The sequence below is a fragment of the Cyprinodon tularosa genome, unplaced genomic scaffold, assembly GCF_016077235.1.
Source record: "Cyprinodon tularosa strain WSP-4 unplaced genomic scaffold, ASM1607723v1 ctg398, whole genome shotgun sequence".
NCBI classification, from domain to species: Eukaryota; Metazoa; Chordata; class Actinopteri; order Cyprinodontiformes; family Cyprinodontidae; genus Cyprinodon; species Cyprinodon tularosa.
The window spans coordinates 394,679-414,976 of NW_024039116.1; the positions used below are offsets into that span (position 1 = coordinate 394,679).

The 20,298-nt window shown below is 40.1% G+C and overlaps 1 protein-coding gene across 6 annotated transcripts in view; it reads left to right on the top strand.

The window, feature by feature from the left end:
• The window catches only part of nfixb (nuclear factor I/Xb), a 284,324-nt gene that overhangs the window by 46,501 nt on the left and 217,525 nt on the right, over positions 1-20,298 (top strand). For 2 of the 6 annotated variants that reach the window (XM_038297802.1, XM_038297805.1), the window contains one exon: positions 120-155. The exons of the other annotated variants lie outside the window; for them this stretch is intronic. In XM_038297802.1, the coding sequence (XP_038153730.1) occupies positions 120-155 (36 nt within the window). The remainder of the gene's footprint in view (positions 1-119; positions 156-20,298) is intronic. 6 annotated transcript variants of the gene reach the window in all.

A 20,298-nucleotide genomic window follows, 5' to 3' on the forward strand; every position in this document is an offset into this window, starting at 1 on the left:
TTTCACTGCTGCGACATTTTAACTTATTCCTTCCCTCTGCCCCCACCCCCCCACCTCTCTGCCTGCCTGGACGCTGACCCCTGCTCTCCTCGCCTCTTAACACCCTCTCAACACTAAAGTATTACCCCACTCACCTTCTAAACAATGCCTTAGTGGTAAGTCCTGTTGAGTCAATATTTATTCCACATCAGGTGTTTTGTGTTTTTCATTTATTTTCTTAAATATCCGTATTTTTGTACGTACGTCACCTCTTGGGATAATGTTTTCTTGCAGATTTCCGGCTGGAAATCTGATTATGTTTTTTTTTTTTTTTTTTGCACAAATCTACTTTTTTATTGATCTATTTGCAGAGAATGTAGTGCGTTTCACGGCTCCCACAGAAATAAAAAAAAAGAGCCGCTAAAAAGTGGAAGCATTAAAACAATGCAAATATTGCTTCTGAATGCATGCCTTGTAAGATTTAAAGCATATTAAACTGTGATTTACAGCTCATTTTCCCTCCTCTGTCTTTTATTGGTAAGGCTTTTTTCTAGGCTGATCTTTTTAGTCGGAAAAATGCGAGGCCCCGCTTTCTCCTCACTTCAACTTTCCCCTCAGTGACTTTTTGGCTTCTCCTCTCATCGGGGACCGTCGCTGGTTTTATTCTGTACGTTTTCCTGGAGAAAATGCTTTAGATTTACACGCCTTACACTTTTTTTTTTTACTTTTATTAGGCTGCAGCGCTTTGAGTAAAAACGTAAAAGCAGTGTTTTCTGCTAAAATCTGATTTAGTTAATGTACCTAATGCACTTAATGCCATTGCCATCCTCTCCTCCACCTTCATTCTGTCTGTATCCATCTCTTTCTGTTGCTGTGTGGTTTTATAATTATTCTTTTAATTCTGTATAAATGATAATAATAAATATTAAGCTACGAATTATAGATTGACCGATACAGATTTTCGTAAAGGCCGATTCTGTTACCGATTATTTTCACATTAGTCGAACTGATCCCTGACACGTGCTGCCGATATGTTTGGATCAGTTCTTGATGCTAATATTGTTCTTTTTACTCCATTTACATGATAAATATGAAACAATGACAAAAAATGTTTAACAATGGATAGCAAATAGAAGGAGCAACATGGCTGCCGAATGCGCCTATAATTTGATACCGAAACAAGGAAAAAAATGCTAAAAATTGGCAGATTAATCGATTGATCAATGGATGCACCGATCCACTGTTTTTCATCTTCAATCTGATGCCAGCAGAACCTGATATTTGTCGAACACAAAAGCTCTTTTCTCTTAATGTAATCATTATAACTGTTCATTTTTTGAGGGGCTGTCCTGAACTCTGCGATCAAGAATAACACATATGAATGTAAACATGTTGGAAAAGAGTCACAGAACCAATAATTAGTAACAGGGTAAATTTCATCCTAAAAACAAGTGTAGGGGTTCAAACAGACTCTGGTTATTAAAGCAGAGACGGCTGTTGAAGAGATTTTTATCTCCGATTTATTAGAGAAATTAGAGATGGAGCGATGCACCAGCTGAATGATATTTGAGTTTTCTCGACCTTCACCGATTCATTAGTGCATTCAGAAGCTATGTTTACAGATCACGTGAAGCGCACGCTTTGCCACTTCGTACATTTGCTACCTATTGAAACTTCAGTAGCATCCTTTATTATCGAGTCATTTTTATCGTGTAAATTAGGGATTAAAAAAACAATATCAGCTCTAAGAATTGGTCATAAAAATATCGGCAGTGCATATCTGGGATCGGTTAGACTGATGTCAAAATAATCATTATTGGACAAGAAAACTGTATGGGTCGATCTCTAGTAGAAATAAACTGAATAGATCTGCTGCTCCTATAGATCAGTACCCAATCTAAATTTTCTCTAATATCGTTGCTGATCCGCTTTAATATTTGATCTTTGTATCTGTAAAAGAAACAAGGAAAGTTGTGTCAATTTGTTGAATAAATAGAATAGAAAATCGCTTTATTGTCCCACAATGGGGAAATGGACAGGATCCACTTCCTTGACACATGTGGAGCACAGATTAAAATCCGTGCTCCTTTTTTCCGACAAAAGAAATTCCTAAAATATTAAGCCTGTTTCCTATAAAGGTCCTGTCTTTTCTGTAGAGAGGCCACCTGAGAGCCTTTAAAGCTCAGTATAAATGCAGAAAACTCTATGAAAATGTGTTAAACATGCAATCTCTTAGTGTGCAACATGGTGGTGGCGGCATCATGATGAGGAGATTCTTTCATTTAAAGCAGGATATTTAGTATTTATATTAAAATGGATAGAAAAATATATTAAAAGGCTGAAAAAGGTTTGAGAGTGTTTCAGGGTCAACTTCAAGGTAAAAATATACAGCCTGGTTTAAATCGAATGCCTGCATCACTTCAGACTCACTTAGAGAAACATTAGTTTTAAACTCATGTGTATTTTCTTTTGCCATAAATGTGCAGACATGTCAGCCGGGTCTGTGAGCGGTTATTGCTTTGCACTTTTTCACCCAAAGCTCCGAAACGATTTTGAGCTTTTAGCAAATTCTCCCCTAGATACTGAAGGTTTATTAAATGATGGAAATCACCGCAGGTTCTGCTTCACTGGGATTACAGCCACGACAGGACGGATGCATTCGTAGCCTAGGATGCCAAACAGCTAAACCACATTAAGTCTTGGGAATATTTGAGCGTGGAAACCGATGCGGCGGCCGGTTCCGGACCTTTCTGAGAGAATGAACTCACCGGACATTTTCATGCAGCTCTGATGATTATGTTTCCTTTTAGCTAAGCGGAGCAAATGCATGTGAATGCAGGTTATGGGTAGTGTGGGTAGGATGCAGATACCAGTATAGTTGGGGTGGAACGGTTCACAAAATCCACGGTTCGGTTCGGTTCGGTTCACGGTTTCGTGGTCACGGTGTTCGGTTCGGTATATGTTGATTGTTACACTCGAAAAAAATCGAAATCTAGATAAGTTGTTTTTTCTTAAAATAACTGTATTTGTTCTTGGATTTAGTAGGTAAAAGAGAGATTTTACCAATGGAACAAGACAATTTACACTTACAATAAGAAAACACAATTGCATTGTCTTATTTCAGGTGCATTTTATCTAATTTTCTTATTTTAAGAGCAAAAATACTAATTCCATTGGCAAACTATCTCATTTACCTACTCAAATTAAGGGTAAATACACTTAATTTAAGACATTTCTACTTTTTTTTGGGTCCTTTTTCCAGTGTACCCCGAAATCCCATAAAAATGAATGAAATTAATGAAAAAATCCAAAAATGTATTGTAATTATTTTTAATGATTTGCGGAAACCCTGGATCATTTCCGCATGTTTTGCTGCTTTGAATTTAATCATCTCGCCCATGCCCTCTACGATCTCCAAGGAACTCAGAGCGGAGCGGACGGGAGCCACAGTGGAGGCTGTAGGCTTTGCTTTGTGCAGGCGGTCTGGAGCGGTGACGGGGCGCTGACGGAGTATGAGGGATTTCGGGGTTAGCCTGACATGTTGGTCATGTTGCTGTTAGCATAAACAAAACATGTTGCACAATGCAATCGGCGAGTACCAACAAATAGGGCACCGGTACCATTTTGAGAGCGAAAAGTTTATTCAACTATTGCCACCCATTCCACGTAGACATTAAAAAGTTCTACTGGATCCACTTTGTATTAGTTTTTTTCCTGCTTCACAAAGGTAGGCAGCAGCTTGACAAAGCCATGATGGTAATTATTTTACATCCAAGTAGTATAAAGTTCTTCATATATACACACATCTATTTCAAAGAGATGGTATCGGTATACGCCAATACTCTACAGCCAGGTATCGGGGCCAAAAAATGGCATCGGAGCAACACTAGGTATGGGGTATCTTTTTACCCTCTGATGGCGCTGAGAGGTCAGAATGCCTCAAATCAATCTGAAAAAACACCTCAGGTATTCAGATAAAGGCTTTCAAACCAACTAAAGTCTTAACTCTGCAGAATGAAAGCTCCACTGCCTCGAAAATGAGAATTTCTTTCGTTTTTTGTCGCTTCTAAATTGGTAGCATGTTGTGAATCCTCTGCATTAAGCATGTGAGTGAAAGACTTATGACGGTTTTTGTAATTAGTGTCTTTGTCAGTCATAAATTCTCCATGTTTATTGTCAGCTGGTGACTGCAGGCCACCATGTGTCAGCAGTAGGAAATTTACAGCTTTTTTTTGTATTTTATTATATTTTGCAAAGACATGGGGAGTTCTCCTTGGTGGCAGACAAAGATGGGATGAGCTGGGTGCATGTTGGCAGCAGACGTTGTAGATTTGGATTAAGTAGCATGTAGTTTTTATCTGGAGCTGCTTGCAGAGAGACGGGGAAAAGCAGAGCTCGCTGTGTCCCATTCAATATCAGCACAGCTGTCCCAGCATCCGTGGAGAATGGATTCCTGCTGCCACTGCCATGGGAGGCTCCAGCCAAGAAGAATGGGAGGATATCCACCGTGTGAGCTTGTGGTTTAAGAGGAAGGCGAGGAGCGAGAGGAGAGAAGGGGAGACGGAGGGATGTTTTGTTTTTTTTCTTCTTTACATGTGTGCTCAGTGTCGTCTCCGCCTGCTTCACTCCTCCATTGCTCATGTCACCTCTGGCTTGGATTAGCTTTTTGGCACAACTGTGGCTGCGTCCGCAGCCTCACTGCGGATCTGTGGTTCCCAGATATGTTGTGCTGTTGTCATGGTAACGTGAAACACATACATATGGGTGCTAAGTTACATAATTAAGCCAGGATATACAAGCTAACACAAAATATCGAGCTTTCCAAAAGTATTCACTCTCATCGAGCTCCAGTAAAGACCTAGAGCAGAGGTCACGGATTAGCGGACCCACCTGCTCCCTAATCCAGACCCAACCTAATTTAAAACATTTATAAATTACTGCAACTTCACTTGCGCCTCTTCTCCTGTTAATACGGTAAAGCCCTCCGGAGCATCTGGCACCAGGCTGCACGTGATCCAAATTAGCCAATGAGCTGCTGTCAGTCTGGGTTGCTGCTGCTGCTACTTTTAGACACAGCAGGCAAACCTGTGACAAGCCGGGCGATGGGAAAGAAGGAGAAGACGATGAGAAAAAGAGAGCAGAGAAAGTGTGGACTGCTGGAAGAACTGCGGTGAACTGGTGAAAGAAAAGAGAAATGGTGCTCAAAGATGACCCTGCACATTTAGAGGATGTTTGGCTCAACCTGCTGCTGTGAAGCAGGATTCTCCACCATGAACAGAATCAAAAATAAACATGGATCCAGGCTCAAAATGAGCTCCTTGATATGTGCTTTAGAGTGGCTTAGTCTCCATTTAAACCCAGGTTTAAAGTCTGGTAGGGCAGCCTAAGCCCACTGCTCTCATTGAGCTATAGAAAAGAAAGAAAAAATATAATTATTTGGACCCCACTGATTTTTAATTGGTTACCCCTGACCTAGAGTATCAAAAATAGCTCCAGCTCAGCTGGTTCGGTTGGAAAGAGTCTGATTCTTCAGATTCTAAGTTGGTTTCCGGTCTGGGCTTTGACTGGGCCATTCCTCAGTAATCGCAAATTAGTTTTTTCCAAGCAATATTTTGATCAGCTCAAGAATTAAAACTGGTGCTATTTTCGATCAAATTCTGTCTAACGGAATTAGTTTTTAGTAGAGTTGAAACTATTAATCATGAATAATCATGATTTATCGATTATTTAAATAATCATCAACTTATTTAGTTATCGATTATAGTTAAAGAGAAGATAAAAAAAATTTTTTGTCTTTCAGTTTGCACCATCTAGAACTCCTCAAGTAGAAATATTTTGATTTAACTTGGATTAAATATGTAAAGAGTCTTCCGTGTAGAACTTATTGAAACAATAATGGACAGATTAATCGATAGGCAAATTAATCGTTATTTGCAGGCCTAGTTGTTCGATGCCCGTTGACTCGGTTGGTGAAGTGGTCGTTCCATTTCCTGCACGTCTTCCCCTTCCCTCTCCGACGCGTCTCCTATCAAATTACTGTGATTATCTTATATAATAAGCAAATGAATCCGTTCTTATGTGTGGAATAAGAGTTGGTATAAGGTGCAGACAAGTTTGTCAGATTTGCATAGAGATATAAAAAAGCTTGCAGGAGTTCTACGAGAAGAAGCAGGCATTGAGTACTGGAAGAATAACGGACAAAGGAAGAATCCAGCAATCCTGAGAGGCGAGTAGAAGATGACATTAAAATGCAGAAAGAATAATGTGGAGCAGCTGAAGCTGGGGAATGCAGGGAGACTGAGGGAGGAAGTCTAACTAGTGTTGTTAGACACTAATAAACCTTATAGCCGAGTAAAAAAGAGCTAAAAGATCTAAGAGAAGACTGTGACATAGCATGGTGACGTAGCATAACATGGCGAAACATCGAGGAGTTGGTTTAGGGTTTGACGTTGTTATAAGTGACCCAACCTGCTAGTTTATAGCTGGCTAAGTGGTTCTGGCTTCTCAGATGCCTCAGTGGGTGGATTAATGATTCCCACTGTGGTTTCAAATCTAATCCGCCACTTTATGTGGACAAGACTCCCGATCCGTCTTGTCCACATTGGCGGATTCTCTTAAACCTGGTGTGATGTGGGCGGAGCCTAAATTCAAACAGGACGAGTGAAACTGCTGGCAGTGAATTTTATGAAGCGGCCTAATAGAAATCAATGCCAGGCTTTCCAGTAAATGTACCTGGAGAACCCTCTATGGCCTCCGTCACTATGTGTGTGTGTGTGTGTGTGTGTGTGGCCATGTCTTTAATACCTCGTGGGGACAATTTCCTAGGAATATGCTACATTTTGGGGACTCATAGGTACTTGTGGGGACCAACAACTGGTCCCCATAAGGAAAGTTTCTCTTCTTGGGGTGGGGGTTAGGTTTAGGACTAAGGTGTGAATTGAGTTTAGGTTAGGTTTAGGGATAGGTATGTGTCGGTAATGGTTAGGGTTAGGGCAAGGGTCACGGTTAGGCCATATAAATTAGTGGGAAATGAATGGAAGTCAATGGAAGGTCCCCACAAGGATATTGTGACACAACTGTGTGTGTGTGTGTGTGTGTGTGTGTGTGTGAGGGGAAGAGTGGAAAACCACTATAACCAAGTTTGGTTTTACCAGAATGGGTCTGGTGAACTGATGGATGTTTAAGAGCTTTGTCATTTTTGGGTTTTTAAGCACAGCATGTTCTTACCTCAGATTTGGAGTCATAAAAAGCGAGTAGAACATGCGGTGTCACCCAATCTAAAGGGGTTAGTTATGGAAAAGGTTACCGGAGAATCCAACAAAATCAATGAGAAGAAGGAGGCAGAAGTGTGAAAGGGAAAAGGGTGCGGCTGTCTGGATTTACAAGGATACACCACATGAGAAAATCATTAATCTAGATTTCCTTCTTGTTTATTCTCAGAATCGTCCTCGCTGTCACATCATCAAATGTTTTAAAGCTGGGGTATTATTTACGACTGATGAACTGCTAGGAGTAACGTAACCCTCCGCTGGGATTTCTTGAAGGCATAAAAATTCCTGAGATTCGCTGACGTTGCACCTGAAGCCGAGATATTAGCTGTAACGTCACATGATCGTGCCTGTATGTTCTAAAATCCTATTTTTATTCAGGGAAACAGAAACAGACGATTTAAAAATGTAGACAAGCTCAGGCGTTCAGTGCTGCTGCACTTTTCTAACGTGGAAACACATTTCTGAAAAACTTTTTGACAATTACAAATATCAAAATAAAAAAAATCTGTATATTTTTGGGAGAATTTCTGTTAAAAGAAGAAACATGTAAGTTTAAAGGGAAAGCAAATATGAGTTTAAAAGCAGGGTTAGGTTTTAAGACAATATCCTTTAAGCATGGTAGTGGCATCATCATGCTGCGGGGAGGTTTTTCTTCTACTGTTACCAAATTCTTAGGATGGGATGTTGTGTGATGGGCTAAAACAAAGTAGTGAATAAACTTAAAAGTCTTTTTTTGGCATTTTAGTTTCCCAAACAAATATCTTTTGCCTTACTTTAAATCAGAGACCAACGATGCAGGTTCTTTAAGGCTGATGCTAATTATTTTCCCATCAGTCTAACCAGTAGTCTAGATGTAAAAAAAAAAGGGGGATGGTGGAATTTTTTATTTTTTTGAAGCATTCATTGCCTAATTAATATATTCTATTAGAGTCTATAAAGCAATATGCATGGTATTTGTTGTCCCATGTCAAGTATGCCGGTCATTGATCTTGACCAAGGCACCTTGCAGTAGAACTGCAGTCAAACACTGCACTGGCATGGCTATCACTGCCCCGGCATAGTTAGGGACTAATTTCCCACTGTGATCAGCTTCATAGTCATGGTAGGACACTTATTTGATTTGATTTATTTTGCTCAGGCTACTCATAAGTCCACAGCCCGCCAAATGTTGAAAGGGTAATATTATTGCCATTATTGTTAATATATAGTAGAAATTTTACACATTCAGTAATAAAATGTCACAGGGGATGGTATGGGTGGGATGGTTATTTAAGAAATGGGATTATTTTTTAGATTTCTTTAGAAGGGGGATGCCACCCCCCTTCACCCCCCCTCAACTCCAGTCTAAGGATCCCTTATATGTGCTGCTTATATTTTTGGGGACCATTCTCAGAAGAGAGCTTTTTTTTCTTCCCCTACATGATAGAAAATAACAGAGGTACCAATTTAAAAGCGGGGCTAAATGCTAAATTTTGCTGGGTCCCTCATTTTGTTTACAAGGCACTATTTGCACCCCTTTAGTCTTTAACCCAACCTCATTTTTAAAAGTTGAACAATGAAAAACTGAACGGAGCAGTACATTAAATGTGGCAATTAGATAAACTACGACCTACATTAAAATGCAAGAACGACCACATTCAAAGTGCAGTGATTTGAGGTTAAGCTGTGTAGAGAAATTCAAGATTTCTATCAATCAATAAATAAAAAAGCTCTCAATCTGGGTCATTTACTCAGTTTTTTTCTACCATTCCTGCAATTACAGAAGGGCACACACCCCAACATTTGGGGGCCGCTGTACTAACGCATCGACCAATACAAGAACGTCTATCGCTGCTTGAAATTAGGTACAACCAACAGAGTAATGTTATTATAAATATGTTCAGCTGGATATATCAACCTTAAAACACAATTCCAGTCATGACTGTGGTCGCACTATCAAGCTGTGGGATAATGTGTCCGAAAAGAAGGGAAAGCTGGTCAGGGTTGATTTAGATCAGGCATGCCCAAAGTCGAGGGCCGCTGTCCTGCAGGTTTTAGAAATAAGAAAAGCTTTTTCATCATCTATCCATGAAAATCAACTGTGCTTAAACTCTCTTAAACCTGCAGGACAGTAGTAGCCTGATGTAGTCCTACTCAATTCTAGTCAGAATATGAGGCTGATACTGCTCCATAGAGCTGTGATTATGGGGCGTGTTTCGAACGAACCAGGAAAAAAAATGCCTCTGCACTCAATTGGATAGACCTACAACCAATAAGAGCAACGGAGTGTGTGACGTGTGTTAAGCCAGGCATAGTTGTTGTCAACAAATATCAAAGCGTGCAGTTGCACGATTAGAATAAGAAGATGAGCCTTGATCGCGTTTCTCTGTTCCTCTTTTAAAAATAATTTGCTGTCGATATCTTCTAGAACAGACCTAACAGCAGAATCTACACACCTCAACTCTCCGGCGGCAGCCATTGTTGTCACCCAAGCGCGCTTTGGTGACGTGGTTGATTACGTTACTGTTGATCATCTGTCCATCATTGTATAAAGCCCGCCCTGACAAGTTGATTGGCCCGCCAGATATTGTGCGAGCATACTCGCGCTACTATTGAGCAATGCCAGACCAAACTTCCCGACCTCAAACGTTGTGGGCGGGACTAAGTTCGGAATGGCACCCAGGCTAGGACAGAGGCCCTCCAGGGCTGAATTTGAGCATGGCTGATCTAGAAACCAGATATGAGGTTCACCTTCTGGAGCCCAGACCTAAATCCAGTTAAGAATCTGTTTTCAGACTTATCTAGAAATGTTTGCAGAAGTTCCTTATTTGTAGTAACAGAGCTTGATGTTTTTTTGCAAGAAGAATCAAATGCAGGTTTTTTTTCCTGAAAAAGAAGGTGAATAGCCTTTCTTCCTTCTTGAAAAACTTGTGTGACTCTTTCAGGTCACTCTATAGAATATACAGTATATCCTAAAGTCTAGTTAAAGGGATTGAAATCACTTAAAATGTCAGTGTTGGAAGGAAGCAAAGTCATGCTGCACCTTGTAAAAGGGGAAAAAAAAAAAGAAACGGCAGAAATTTCCCAGTGTTTGCTTGGTCTTATTTCATGTCTAGACCCACAGAGGAGAGTGCGTGAAATGTTTCTGAGCGTCCTCTGTTCCTGCTTCGAGTAAATCAAACGACTGCCAACGTCAACAATAGCTGCGATTCTTGACAGTCATTCATTCTTTGCTCTGTTGTTTTAACCAAGAACCATCATGACTGTAATGGATAAATCTCCTATGATGTTGAATGTTATTGTGAAATCCACAGCCTTGCGATTACGTCCAAAGCAAAGCGGCTGAATCAGTCTGCCCCTGGTCCGTAGGAACAGATAGAGAGTTGTTGCAGGGGATCATCGACGGCCCACTCAAGGTCACTTCAGTGTGGGCAATCTGGCCATGCCGTTTGGCCTGTTCTGCCTGTGCGTCTGACCCACATCTCACTGCGCCTGCTAAATATATACAGTAGACCTCTCATTACAAAGCATCCAGATTAATCTAGATGAAATCTGAGCTTCCTTCTGCCTGCAGCTTTCCTTCATTTACCTCCACACACGCACTGTCACTCATGAAAACAAAAGCCAACTATAGCCAATACAGACAACTTTGCATATATGGCAGTCATTTATTTGTGTGCATTGTAGAAAGAAAAAAGAACAGGAGCTATATAGGCAACTATTCTTCTTCCCTGAAACAATTCATCTCCACATCTTGCAGGGAGGTGCGCTAATCTCACTTTTTACTGTGTAAACAAGTTGCGGTTGGTGTCCCCTCATGCATAACGCACCTGCACATGTTTAATCGCACAGGTGTGCATTCTTTCAGGAAAACAAATCATACTCATTATACTGCCTTAGAGCGGAAAACAATGTGTGTTCTGAATGCCATGTGTTCTGACAGCTCTTGTCAAATGAAAGTGTTCATTTATCTTTTAGATTTAATTAAAAAAGACTTAATGTATCAGTGAAAACGGTATCTGTTTTAACCACCTGAAGTTGCTATTTGATTTGTCTCCATCACAAAACTGAACTTTGTGATGTTAAAATGCCACAATAGTTGTTTTCATCCACCTTTTATGCTCGTTTTGAAGTACAGCTTTAAAGAAACGGCAAAACTTGAAATCTAAATTTCTCCAAAAAGGTTTTTCCACGCTCGCTTGAGGTAGTTTTTTTTTACTTTTTGAAAAAGAGCAAATGTGCAAAGAGGAGGTGGAAACACATTTGGTGAATTAGCTTTAACGTAGCAAACTTTTACCTCCTGATTTACGTCCTGATCTTCGGGTGGCATGTACCATTGCTAACCCAACCTGACACAATAATGTAGGTACAGCTTGCTGATTGCATCATAGTCATTAAAACCATCACTGTTGGCTGCTCCTCTCCTCTACTTCCTCTTTACTATAGTCAACGTGTGACGCTTTGGGGAAGGTTATTTCGCTCCATTGAGTGGAAACATGCTAATTTCTATATAATTCTTTAATTGATATTTTAAATTGTTTTAATTTGCATGATATTTAGACAGAGACACAGGTAATACTTCTCAGCAATATGATGTATCTTTTATTTTGTTGTAAAAAAGGAAGTGGTTCTTTCTTAACTTTTATATGTTAGTTTTTCTCCTTCCCATCAATATCCATATCTTTGACTAGCCAAACTGTAAAACTGAGTTTAGGTCAGTCTGTTAATTTCTACTTTAAAGGTATAGAGGACAATCTTTTATTTCGATCTAAATCAGTGGTCCTCCTAACTGTCAATTTTTCTGGTGATATGTTTATGTAAGGATGTCTACGTGCTCGTCCCGTTAGCTATATTTTTCTGCACATGCGCACTTTTAGGCATGTGTTGAGCTACAGTTTCAGACAGTCATTGAAGCTCACCTTTCTCACCGCGGTTCTTTGAAAATGGCCGAGGGTCGTAAGAGAAAAAGTGTCTACAAAGTGTATAAGAAGGCCTCAGAAGAGGCAGCTATATCCCATAATGCTTTGCGCAGAGAGATCTCCTCGAAAAGCATTCTGGGATTTGCTGTCTAGGGATGGAACTGTTTATGAAAACTATCCGAAGTGTTCGGTTCGACTGGCCCGGTTCGATTCGCGTGTGTTGCGTTCAGTTCATACGCTGCTCCTTTTTCTCATAGGCGAAGCGTTTACACTCCAGAGCAGAAGGTGGCGGTACTGCGACCAAAGCCAACCACCAGTAGTAAACACAAAGAAGAAGAAGCGAAGCAGCATAGCCGGGTGTAGCAGAAAGAAATCAGTTGTTGTGGAGAATTGTGTGGGTATGGTGAGTGGGAAAGAACAGGAGTTGGAAGACGCGCCAGCAGCACTTTATAGGTCTGCTGTATGGGACCACTTTGTATTTAGAGTGACCTACGATGACGGCGGAAAGAAAGTTGTGGATAAAAGTGCAACAGTGTATACAAGATATAATAGATTTTCCTAACAATCAACATATACCGAACCGAACCGAAAACCGTGACCAGGAAACCGGGAACCGACCCGAACCGTGGATTTTGTGAACCGTTCCACCCCTATTGCTGTCACGGTGGCCCGCTGTCGCCATAGGCTGTTGCTACCCGACAACAAAGATTATTAACAAAGATGGCGCTGGCTCTGAAGGAAGAGTTACGTGACCACTGGAACAAAAAGTAATTATCAACTGTCCAAACGCTAAGTCATACACACTCCGCTTTGTTTTAAAAAAAAAATTAAAATAAAAAATATAACCGCGGCTGTCCGGGCACAGTGATTCGCCTACATGTTATGAATTCTGGCGTACCATAAGGAATAAATTATAAACAGTTTAGTTTGTGCCTTCAAGTCGTTGCCCATAGGAAGACCTTACTTGGATATAACCTAACGGAACATCATCAGAACGGCTCCAAATGACACAAAACTAACATGATGTAATAACGTAAAATCAAGGGCCCAATGTTCCCCTTTAAGGCGGGACCAACGATAAAAACCTTGAATGTTGTTAGGTTTACTTAACTTTGGTCCTGCTTACTTTATCTGTATGTTTAAATTAGAATTATAATACTAAAAAGAAGCTATTTTTCTGCATTTTCACGAAGTAGATACTATAATCAGGTGAAATTCACGGTCTCCGTTAAACATGACTTATTTAATGCCACATAATAGTTTTGTGTCAATTTTGACATTGTAACCAAAAATAAATATATATTATATTTAAAACAATTATTTATATAGTTTATTTAAGTAAAATTTATCATTTTATTCTGTACCACTTTAGAGGCTCTGTGGATGTATTACCCTTTTCATGAAAAAGTTGTTCCTATGACAATTTTCTAAATTGTATTGCCAAATTATAAGATAATCTATACCTACCGGTTACCATAGCTACTAGGGCAAATATTAAGATTTCAGCAAGCAGCTCTCTTAAAATGAGACACATCTGGAATTGTATTCAGAGGCACCTTCAAATGCTGTTTGGATCTAATTTGCAAATATTGGATTTCCAGTGCTGGTCGGCCATCCAGAGCTTGTCAAGTCCACCTGGATCCAATTGGGAAATGCCAAAAAGACAGAATTTGGCTGAAACTCTGAACAAGGCTTTAGTATTCAGGTGCTATTGCGGACCGATTTTATTCAAATGTCTATTTTCTCAAATTAGCACACCTACTCTGCATTCTTTCCATGTGCCTCTTGGCAACAGCATACGTACCCCCGGGTGATAATCACTATTTTAGGAAGCCAGAAAACAAAAACACTCAGCTGGTAATCTATGGTTTTAGCCTGGTCTATCCATCCATACCCTTTTACTGCAAAAAGATGCGCCTCCATTTACTTCATAAAGGCCAGGAAATTACAATCATTTCGTCTCAAAGTAAAAAAAATTAGCGTTTGTTGAGTTGGTGACAGTGGACGGGGGCTAGAGGCCATCTTGCGTTTACGGTAGTCCGTGAACTCACATCATTCTGCCTTTTTAACCACTTTCTTCGGCTTCATCTGAGTAAGGAAGGGATAAAGAGGCATTGTTTGGCTCGTTGATTGAACCTCAAATAACCCCGGGCTCTCTTTCATCATCTCACCGCATTACCTCATTCTGTTGAAGCGACCAAATAATCAAGCCTTGTGTATGTCAATTCAGTGACCATGCAGCAGCGTAATTTAACTTCAGCTATTTAGCAACGTTGATTGGACCCGTGATTAAGCATCAACATCTGAACTGCGCTTTCCTTCTCTCCCTCTCTCTAGGAGCCTGGCTTTAAAGGTTGTGATGGGGCTTATTAGGCAGTTATTGGGTTAATGTTTGGAGGGAAAGTCTTTTTCCTGTCTTGGGGGTGGGTGGAGGAACGTTGACACTCAGGGGCTCATGAACCCGCAAGCCGAACAGGAATGAAAACAGTTGTGACCTGATTTCAAGAACCGGGAGAAAAGAAAGTCAACTAAAGGAATTTGGAGATACAGACTACACATTGAAGATAGTTTGATTATTGATGGAAGAAGCTTCTTTCCTTCTCTTTCTGGATGTCATATCTTCTGTTGTATTAATTTTTGGTAGTTTGGTCTGTCTTTCTGCTTCAGCCACTATGCCCAATAAAACATAGCTGTCACCCAGGGGAGCCGAGTGCTAGAGCCTTTTTCCTTCAGAGCAGGAAGCTGGCCCAGGGCCAAGGGTGGAAAATCTATACTGGGTTGCATAATATAACATATCTTTACCTCGTCTGAACTCTGAGGAGGCTTGGCAGCTGTGAGCGAGCAGTGCTGGAGGGCGGGAGTTTGTGCGTTATTAAGCGACTATGTTTGCGTGGAAGCGTCTGTGTATGTATTCACTATGAGTGCAGGCTCTGTGCTTCTTGTAGCCTGTGTTTGCTGGACGGTGGTACTGCAGCAGGCCTGGGGCTGTTTGAGACCGCCCTTGATAGTGGAGGAAAGTAAGCTAGAGTTAAACAGACCCCCTGACAAAAAAAAAGGAAAAAAAGGCAAAGGGATCAGAGCAGAGATCGAGGCCAAGCAGAGTTTAGGGTTAGACGCAAGCACGGCTCTGGGGGCTTTTTTCTTTGCTTTGTGAGATGGAGGCGTCTACTCTAACCATAGAGGCATGGCCCCAGGGGCGTGCACACATAGACACTAGGTGGTGCTAAAGCACTAGGAAGTTTGCCCTCTATCAAAGAAAATGCCCTTTTGAAACTCGTTTTTTTTATTATTATTATTAATATTATTAAGATTTTACTGAGGTCGGTTTTGAAATGATCTTTTGAAAACCTGAGCCATTAAAAACGACTGAAACAATGCCCCGAAATGACCGACCTACTTGCGCACACCCGACCAGCCTATCTCTCTTCCTTTGTCACGTGAACTCGCGGTCGCCCGCAGGGCATGCCAGATGCACAGCATCATAGCAGTTTTCAGATAGCAGGAACGGTCGCTGACAGGCTGCTTCTCCCGTGCCCCATTAGCCAGGTAATATACAGATCAAGCAAATCATTTTGTTGTGCATTAAAATGTCTCATTCAGCAGCACCAAACACGCATTTTGCCGACTGGTCACCAGATAAACTAGTTGTCTCCTTGTAAGATGCTATTTTACTTTTTATATTTTGTATCCATATTTTTTATCTTAAGTGTATACATTAGTCTATTTTATTGCATGACGTATACCCACAGTTTTTAGATATTTTTTATAATTTTATTTACCTATTCCATATTATATGTTTCATGTTGCACGATTGTACCATAAAAAATTCCTAGTTTGTGAACTCCTTCACTAACAATGGTAATAGACCTGATTCTGATTCTGAAAGTTTTACACTGTAGCCCAAGTCAATGACAGATAACGTGAGGACGACCACATAGGCTACAAATAATTTTGGTAGAGTTTGCAATTGCAAATCTATGGAAGAGGATTAGGGCCACTGAAAAAAAATAAAAATAAGTTAACTGATTTTTAAATTTTATTTCAGTTTAGTATGGGAAAAAAGTCAGAATGCTGACTTTAATCTCATAATTCTAACTTTTTTTCTCATAATTCTGACTTTTTGCTGAGAATTCTGACTTTTTGCTCAGTATTCTGACTTTAATCTCAGAATTCTGACAATAAAAAAGTCAGAATTCTGACTTTTTTCCCATGTTAAACTGAAATAAAATTTAAAAATCAGTTAACTTTTTTTTTTTTTCAGTGGCCCTAATCCTCTTCTGTACAAATCTATGTGTTAAGACAAACGTTTTCTGTTGTATAGGTTTTGTTAGGCAACATAAATTAACACATTTTGGTCTCTTTATTGTCTTAATTGTATATTGATTTAGTAATTGCAGCACAATGCCAAGAAAGGAGGGTTAATCATATGGAAAAATCTTAAAAGCTGTTCACATTTTATTTTTAAGTGCAGGTATTAAAATAGCTATTACTTTGTAGGCTACCATAAGTCATATCCACGTGACAAGACTTCCAGTCATGTTGCCCTAATAGCCCATTATTTAAACTAATGTGGCATATTTGTTAAAGCTATTATTATTATTATTATTATCATTATTATTATTATTATTGTCATGATGGTTATTATTAATATATTGTAGCCAGTCACAGCAGGGAAGCTCTATACCATCAACATAAAACAGGACAGGAGATGAGGAAGAGTTCAGGGAAGACACAGAGACAGAAAAAGACCAGGATGAGGGAGAGCATATGGGTGAGGGAAAACAGGGAGATGAGCCAGATGAAAGAAGTACGCTTTAGTCTGTTCTGTTGGTGACGTGACTTTTTTCCATTGAAAACTCATGTATAGAGAATGTTACAAATAAAAGTCAAATTTCATTCAACATGCGTTTATTTTTTTTTTATAATGAAGTGTTACACGTGCGCTAAAAAGTGCCCTCCCCCCCCTCCTGAGCACCTGCCCCCCAAAATGTCTGTGCACGCCTCTGCATGGCCCCTATGCAGTCTGGATATGTTTGGATTGGATTTTAATTTTGATATAATATATATTGTCTCTCTACACTTAATATCCTTCTCCTGTTTAAGTCAGGTTACTCTCAGTCTTGTTTTCCTTCAATCCTTCTCCATTTTTTGCAGACTCTCTTCTGTCCTTCTCTTTTCCCTCCTTCTAGAGCTGCAAAATATCCAATCACAATCTTCATCACAGCCTGAATTTTTACCAAATGGCAATATGGTCAGAACATTACATTCTGACTGGATGTTTCCCTACCGTCTCTGTCCTGGATGCCAACACCTGATTTATATATATTTGTAGTGGAAGTGAAGCTCAGAAGTTAATGAGGACATTCTGGTGAATGAAATATCTTTGCTGCAATATTCAGCAAAGATATGACAATTATATATTTTCCTCAAATGTTGCAACTTTTCTTCATTTATGTCCATTTTCCCCCCATCCTTCTTTTGAGTATTTAAACTTTTTTTTTTCCTTCCTTGCTTCCTTCTTCCCTCCTTTCTGTTCCTCATTTTTGTCTTTCCTCCCCAAACCCTTCCTTTACCTCCTTGTTTCCTTTCATCTTTGTATCCTTCCTGCTTCCCTTTTTCCTTTATTGTGTCCTACCTACCATTCCTTCTTGATTTTTTTTATTTCCTTGTATCCCTCCTCAGCCCTTCCCCCTTCATTGTTTTTCCTTCCACCCTCCCTTGGGTTGTACCTCTTATTTCCTGTTTCCTTCCTTTCTTCCTCTCCTTTCTTGATTCCTTTGTCCTTATCTTCTTTACCTCTGTCTTCCTTCCTTCCTTCCTACTTACCTACCTATCCTACCTACCTACCTACCTACCTACCTACCTACCTACCTACCTACCTACCTACCTACCTACCTACCTACCTACCTACCTACCTACCTACCTACCTACCTACCTACCTACCTACCTACCTACCTACCTACCTACCTACCAACCTACTTTGAAAGAAGTATTCATTTACAGGTAAATTTGATGCCTGTAATGAGCCTATCAACCCTTCGAAAGACACCTGGGCTCCCTTCATTAGGGCTCTGTCCAGTGCATTTAACCACAAACACTGGCTACACTGAAAGTCTTTAAAATTACATGGAAATGAAGCTAATATGCTGACTTTTAAGACGGCCAAAGAAACAGTTTTTAAGCGCATCTACTTGCTCATTTGCAGATTACATGAGTAAAGTTACTGAGTAACTATGCAACAATCACTTTGTATAATGGTGTTACCGTTATGGACTGACTGGACTGTACCCCTTTTGTTTCCAAGTCATAACTCTTCGTGTTTTCTGTAACTTCAAAGGAGCAATAAATTAGAAATGTTCATTAATATAAAACTAATTGAAATCCGGGATAGAATTAATATTCCCAATTAACTACCGTACCTCTACATCAAAAACGGTTATGCTACGTTCACACCTAAAGCAGCAGAGACAGCAGAAGCAGCTGGTTTACATGCAAAGTCAATGGTTGATGCGCATCAATAAGCAGCAAAACGTCCTGCAGCGCCAAACAAGCTTCTGATCATCTGACGCGTGGGACACGCTTTAACTTTTGCTGCTGGACGCGCCACATCAACCAATCAGAGAAGCTGATCTGGGAGCTGGCAGGGAGTCAGACACAGCACTGCTGATGCAGAGCGCTATGATCACTCCATGAAACAGTTTATTAACGCCTAAATTAACTTAAAATGCCAAAATCTGCTGGCAAAACATGTTCGATTTTGTTATCTTGGTGCCTGCAGTTTGGATTACGTACATAAAAAACACTAACATCTACTTCCAGCCGCCGTGAACAGTAGTGGCAAACCGCTAAGAGGCGACCGGGCCAGAGGCTGATGTTGAACGGGATTCCCAGTGACAGAGCGGTATACGGGGGTCTGAGCGGCTCCGACAACAAAATAACATTTAAAGGCAGGATGGTAATCTGGATGAACTGACTGCACTGATGAAGTTTTCAGGTGGACTTTCTCGCTTAAAAACGTTAAAACTACTTTTTACTCATTGATGACAGCAAATATAGCTGCCATTGTTCCAGGCAAAGAGAGGATAAGGTAGCTCCGCCCAACGAACCACTTTTTGACCTCGTAGCCAGAGCAGCAGAGATGCTTCAGCCGAGATGCGTCAGAACTAAACTTGTACAAGCATAAAAAAATCAGTGCTCCTGCTGCTTGCGGTATGAATTTAGCATTAGTCCAGTTTTTCTCTTTTAAAACCTGAAGGTTCGTTACAGTGTGCCAGTGTTGTAGTACTCGAGATCGGTCTTGGTCTCAAGACCATTTTTTGATGGTCTCGGTCTCGTCTCGGACTTGACCGCATTTGGTCTCGGTCTTATCTCGGTCTCGGGCGCTGAGGACTCGGCATTTTATTTCAAGACCGGTCAAGACCACAACTGTGGAAATAACGCTAATCATCAGAATATTATCAGTTTCTTTAAGATCCTTCTTTTTATTGGATGCTTCAAATCCAAGCAATAACCTGTCTCATTGGTAAATGCAGTGAAGGAGTTCAATCTATTTTTTCAACAAATTATCTGTCTCATAACATATTTCACAACTTGGTGACAGATATAGATTTATTTAAGAAAAGTTATATAATATAGCTCTAATCTGTATATGAGAGAGAAACAAGAGAAATGATTGGCTTTTTTTCAGTTTTACACATTTTACAGAATTTTGCACCTTGTTTTGAAATAGCACATTTAAAAACAACATAAATGTATGTACTGTTCATGAACGGCAGAGACAATACTATTTTGATCAACTTTGATTAATTGTTTGAAATTCTGTGATTACTACACAGAAGTACTAAATAAAGATGTTAATGTTTAGTTCAGTTCTGTGTGTTAAATATCTAGGTGTTTTTAAGTGAATGTGGGTCTTTTAGATCAATTTTAGTGATTTTGATCATGTTTCACATTTTATTGTCACATACTGGCGCTGGTCTTGGTCTTGACTCGGTCTCGACTTCCCTCGGTCTTGGTCTTGACTTGGTCTCTGAACCTAAAAGTCTTGGTCTTGTCTCGGTCTCGATACACTCTGGTCTTGGTCTTGTCTTGGTCTAGGCTTAGGTGGTCTTGACCACAACACTGCAGTGTGTACCTTGTCTTTACCTCTC